Source organism: Cynoglossus semilaevis, unplaced genomic scaffold (genome assembly GCF_000523025.1).
Source record: "Cynoglossus semilaevis isolate Cse_v1.0 unplaced genomic scaffold, Cse_v1.0 scaffold419, whole genome shotgun sequence".
In the NCBI taxonomy this organism is placed as follows: domain Eukaryota; kingdom Metazoa; phylum Chordata; class Actinopteri; order Pleuronectiformes; family Cynoglossidae; genus Cynoglossus; species Cynoglossus semilaevis.
In genome coordinates this window covers 158,040-164,076 of record NW_007585113.1, presented here as the reverse complement: position 1 = coordinate 164,076, position 6,037 = coordinate 158,040, and the positions used below count along the sequence as shown (strand labels likewise).

At 41.1% G+C, this 6,037-nt stretch overlaps 1 protein-coding gene across 1 annotated transcript in view; it reads right to left on the bottom strand.

The window, feature by feature from the left end:
- pnocb (prepronociceptin b) overlaps nucleotides 1-6,037 on the bottom strand; it is a 16,441-nt gene that overhangs the window by 2,960 nt on the left and 7,444 nt on the right. The window contains exon 2 of the mRNA XM_008337169.3: nucleotides 1,775-2,006. Coding sequence (XP_008335391.1) covers nucleotides 1,775-1,921 — 147 coding nt within the window. The 5' untranslated portion in view covers nucleotides 1,922-2,006. The remainder of the gene's footprint in view (nucleotides 1-1,774; nucleotides 2,007-6,037) is intronic.

Genomic DNA, 6,037 nt, shown 5'->3' with positions numbered 1-6,037 from the left:
AATCAGGCCACAAGTAGAGTCCGACTCTCAAAAATGGTAAATTAAGATCATAGCATAGCATATCGGCTGAAGTGTAATGTGTCTTTTAACATTACAAGATGCACCATCATCACTCCAGCAACAGGAAAGTCTGCGTCGTGCGATCATCCTAGCAATCACAGGTCCGTAGGCCCGTATGAGAAAAATCAATGGCATCATAACAAACACCAGCGCCTTCACGCACGCCCTTTCAGTCTTGGGAGGCAACAGTGGAATTGCTCAGAGGATTCCATCTGTGGCTCAAAGCTGAGGCAGCCTACGCAACCGGGAGCTAATAAGAAAGTGTCAGTCACCGATGTAGGGCCAGGCTGATGATACTGGGCAGCAGTCAATTACATAGTTCTATTACAACTACCCATAAGGTCCCAGCTGTCCTTCCCTGCATCATTATCACCTAAATTAGCCATCCCACTGACTATTTTTTGCCCAGCGTTGTGTCTCGGAATGTTTAGAAATGACGCCGTGTGCTGCCTGTTGGACTTAGGGTTGAATTTGAAAGAGGTGGGCTGTAAATATGTTACCCCTCCACAATCGCAATAAGCAAATATGTTGCTTTTGATTTACAAAAATTCCATTTGGATTTAAAAAAAAAACAACTTTTTTTTTAAAAATGTACCAATGCAGAATGAAAAACAAAAACAACGGTGTCAAACTCAGGTTCACGGGCCACATGCAGCCAAATTACATGTCAAGTGGGCCGGACCATTTCAATCATCACGTAATTACCTCTCAATAATAATAAGCCCATGTTTTTACCCAATTCTTCATGCAAAGAAGTACAGGTGTATTGAAAAAAAAATCATCATATTTAATTAAGTGTTTGTGCTTTTTTTTTGCTTTTAAATTTATCATGTGGGCCAGAATGAGCCTCCTAGCGGGCCAGTTATGGCCCGTGGGCCTTGTGTTTGGCACCCCTGGTCTAAATGGTGTTACACACACCCATATATACACATAAATATACTATATAAATATATACTGTATATGTATATATGTGTATATATATATATATAAGAATAATATATATAATTTAATAATATATATATATAAAATATAAATAAAAATACTTTTGTACATTACCTTTGTATTAATATATGTTTTTTTGTGTTATGCAAAAAACTTGGTCTTAAAGTATCTCATTCATTCGTTCAAAATTTCAATGTTTTTTTTTTTTAGATTAAATATAAATTATTTTGAAGTACCGTATTTTCCGGACTATAAGTCACACATTTTTTCCATCCTTTGGCTGGATTTGACACTTACACTCAGGTGCGACTTATACATTAAAATATATATAATTTCACGTTTTTTATTTTCACACCAACAGCCGCTAGAGGGCACTCTAGGCCTGTGTACCAGTATCTGCTACTCCTGTACCACTAAAAAATGTACATGTTCGTTGTTTTCACACTGACAGCCGCTAGAGGGCACTGTTGAAACCTACGCACCAGAGGGGACTTATATAATTGTATAATTGTATCTACGTCACATTTGCACCTGGATACGGGGGAAAAACAATAGATGGTGGCATCGATGAGTACACACAGCACTGTGCATCGTCAAGTTTTAGACCGAACTTGACAACAAACTAATCGGACTATCACACGTCCTTTAGAAGTGCTGATCGATGGTGGCAGCTGTGCTCACATTAACACACCTAGTTTAAACAGGCACTCAAGGCAGACGCTCTTATCACTAGTGAGTCGTGACGACTCCCCCGTGGCACACGCACACTCACCATGACGTTGAAGGCTTGCTGCAGCTGTTGCTTCTGCTGCTGTTGCAGGAGCAGACCGCAGGCCGCACACTGACCCTGGCAGTCGCTGCGTCCAGGGGTGAAGAGACACACCAGCAGCACCACCAGGCACCACAGAGGGACCTTCATTGCTCCGAACACCCAGACAGGCAGAACAACCGGAGTCGAGATTTTAAAAGGTGGGACAAATGCGCGTTCCGGATCTGGTTGCAATCTACGGGGGGGGGGGAGAAAACAGATTGTCAGAAATATCGCAGCGATTCCTTTCTCCACGGATCATTACTTGTATTTAGCTGGTCAGTTAAAGCGTCGGTGGTTGGAGAGTACCAGGAGGTAGTCAGCGTAGGTGGGATGACAGATCGAGAGCATAACCTGAGGCTGTGAGCGATAAAATAAGTATTTTTCATTGGGCAGGAAGTGGACACTGTGGGCTCCGGGCTGGAATCACTGATGAAATCATAGAGCAAGAGTAAGGGATTTGGAAAAAAACTGAGCTGAGCTTATAGTTATTAACTTCAACATAACATTGGCAATAGCTTCCAGCAATACTCTTTGAAGAGATAATAGAAAGAAAAAAATAGCAAATGTAATAAAAGGAGGAGAAAAAAGACGGGGTATTTTTGTAGCTGCTAAAATAAAAGTCCATCGGACGAGAGATTCGAAGTTGAACGCACGTTTGGACCGGAGGAATGAATAAAGACAAAACATCCTGGCGCTTGCGGCTCATTCGGAGACGGTGTGAGACGGTGTGAGCCAGGTGCGCGGCGTTTGTTGTTTGACCTCCGTTCCCTGACCCCATCTGTCTTGTCACCCTGCACCTAATCATCCAATAATAGAGGTATCAACAACAACCAAAAATACGCTCCCTTACAACGTAACAGATTGCTTCTGCAGGTTTTTCCGAAAAAACCATGACCAAGGTCGCCTGTCACGCCGGGCGGCTAACAATGCTTGCGTGTGTTTTTCGAGGCTCTTCTTGCTGCCCCTTACACACAGCATAGGGAATTTATGTTTATAAGTGGCTTGAGTATTAACCAGAGCGTCATATATACAGTATATATGCATAACATAGTGTGTTTATTAGATAGATAGATGGATAGATGGATGGATTGATGGATGGATGGATGGATGGATAGATAGATGGATAGATGGATTTGATTTTTGTGCATCTCGGTGGCTTGGTGAATGTCTACAGCAAGCGTGTGCAAACTAAGGCCCCGGGGCCGGATGCGGCCCGTTCATCTTTTTTTAATCTGGCCCGCCAAACTTGTCCAAATTATATAATTGATTTGTATTGTGATAATATTTCCGCCTTTTCCCTGCAATGCCCACAATTCCCCTATAGATGGAGTAGAGAAGGCTAAGCTAAAAGCATTTAGGCCTTGTAGCATTTATGCATGCCTACATGTCATTTATCTTAGTTTACATGAACGCTCCATCTATCTGCTCCTGACCCGTTCAATTTTAGGACCAATTGTGGGCCCGCGAGTCAAAAAGTTTACAGCCCCTCGCGATCCATTTGAAAATTGCATACAAAACTGTAATGTGATCGGCACAAATGAATGGATGCGATCAACAGCCCAAATATATATATATATATATATATATACATATATACACATATATGTTGGCATTGTCTGGCATTTTTGGTGAAGGCAGAGGTGGCAGCCAAAACCAGCAGTGAATACACCACAGTCCTACAGAGACAATGCTAAATTGATGGTTTTAAAAAAAGAGAAACCTTTGAGTGGGTGTTGTATTGATGGGGTGTACAGTAAAAACACATAAGAGGAAAAAAAACAAACATGCTGCACATTAGCTCTCCTAGTCAATAGCGTACAATGCAAGTGGTGTGGAACTGCGGCCTATTGAAAAAAAAGTATAAATTGATGTTGAAATTCATGGGAAATCATTGGCACAACATGTTTGTAAAGCTTGCTCAGATGTTTTTCGCTGGCTGCCTGACATTATGTTCTGCCTTAAGTGGCCTTTTACTAAGTAAATTCAACAAATGAGCAAGGCAGCAGTGTGTGAGTGAATACAGAAATGTGGCTTTCACACGTTTATAATGGACGCAGGAGTCGGAAGCTTTTCATATGAGGAGGCATCCGGCACCACTATTATCAGTAATGAAAAGTTTCGCAGGGTCGTGTTTTAGGAGCGAACAATGGACATCCATTTGTGCACTCTGGTATATTCAAAATCTTCAAATGCTAATGCTCTGATTTGGCCTCAAACAGGATTGAAATTAAAAAAGTATGACAACTTTGAGCCACGAATAAACAGGCGTAGACCGCCTTCGGTTTTACTCCAAATGATACAAATCGTCCAAGTTTGTCTTTGACGAATAAAAAAGTTTTAATTAATTATCAAAATCTCTGAAAACTTGATTTTTTCCTCCAGCTTAATTAATTATCAAAATCTCTGAAAACATGTTTTTTTTCTTCCAGCCAACTCGCAACTTGGTCCCCAACATTCCCTGTCCAGTATAATCAACTTTTTGTTCTCTGTCTCCAAACCCATACGTCAAAGCAGGTCCCACCACTTGTACATCTCCTGCACCACCTTCACATACTTCTCTGCCACACCTGATTTCCTCATATTGTACCAGTGTTTGTCTTCTGGGACATTTTTATATGTTTTGAAGTGGACACCTGTCGCAGTATGATAATGGACTAATAACCAAGCTGCCGAGCCTCACTGAAATAACTTGTTTTCAATATTTTCACAGTGTCGTCTTTATAATTAACGAAAACAAGAAAAAAAAAAAAACAACCCTGAAGTCAATTCATTTCCATTAAATGATTTCACTTGTCACAGACTAAATTGACCCTGAATATTTATAAATTAATTTTTTCACGGCTCTTAATGAGAATTTTTTTTTTGATCGATGGCGCATCGATCTGCCGCATACGGCGTTCGACTACGTGGTAAAAGGGCAATTTATATCCGTTTGAATTCTCGGGGAATGAGTTCCTGTGCCGTCGTCTGCTACCTTCAGCTCGTGTGAATGAAAGCTATTACAAACAATTGACAAGGTTATTACGAGCTAATGGGCTACACCGCCATCAATCTGCAGGCTGCTGATGTTCACCGAGAGTATAACGGAGTACTTTGTAATGATTTGTCATTATTCAGCCGGTTGACACAGAAGGAGTAGAAGTGTTTTCTATGGTTGTCCGTTGTTTATTTGCTATGCATTTGTGTACATTGCCATTTAGCTGCCAATAAATTGTATTCTAGGAAATGGACAAAACCTTCTTCCGTAACTTAATCTTAATTATTGATTGAAGTTCTTTATTCGTTCCAAAATGGGGAAATTCACTAACTTTTTTTTCCCGACTCCTCAACTGTCCTTCCTACTTCCTAAGTCTCCAAACCCATACATCAAAGCAGGTCCCATCACAGTCTTCTGTCTTAGTACATCTCCTGCACCACCTTCACATACTTCTCTGCCACACTTGATTTCCTCATATTGTACCAGTGTTTGTCTTCCCGCACATTTGTATATGTTTTGAAGCTGGCACCAGCAGTGCATGTGATTCTATGCAACCGACACAAGCTGCCACCGGAGGCGCCCTTAAATATGTAGTTTCCCTGCGGCTCAAACCCAGGACTTTCTGAGTGTAAGGCTGGCTTACATAAACGCTACACCAAATGAACAGATCAAGCAATGTTTCAATCACGATTAATTGTGATTATTGGTGATTAATGCCACTAATCTGGCGGCCCTTCAGATTACAATCCATTATTCTTGGGAGAAAGCAATGACACTAATGGTCCAAAGAGCCATACTGGGCCATACTTTAATAACTAACGCTCAATTTGAGTCCTGCACGTAATGTATAAGCTCATCTGTCTGCACTAACTGTCATGACTCTGACCCTTCGTTCTCATTATAATGCCATTTTAGCCAACCTTTACATACGGATATGAACACCCTTTCAGCTTGGACTGTTCATATGATTAGCATAATTCAACAGAGCAGGGCCAAATGACCGGGTACAGTCATTCTTAATGGTAACATTTGTGTTTATGTACAGGTATTAGTGTGAAAGTATCTGAGAGTCTGAGGAAGTGGAGGAAAATATGCCCTTGAGAGTAAAGGCTTTCATCATTAATGACCAGGGAAAATAGCCCGATGCTCCTTTTTAGATAAAGCTCTCCAGCACGCAAGAAAGAACTCCTCTTACTCCGTGTTGCTGCTCAGGCATTCAAGTGGGTTCTTCAAAATGGTATTCAGAG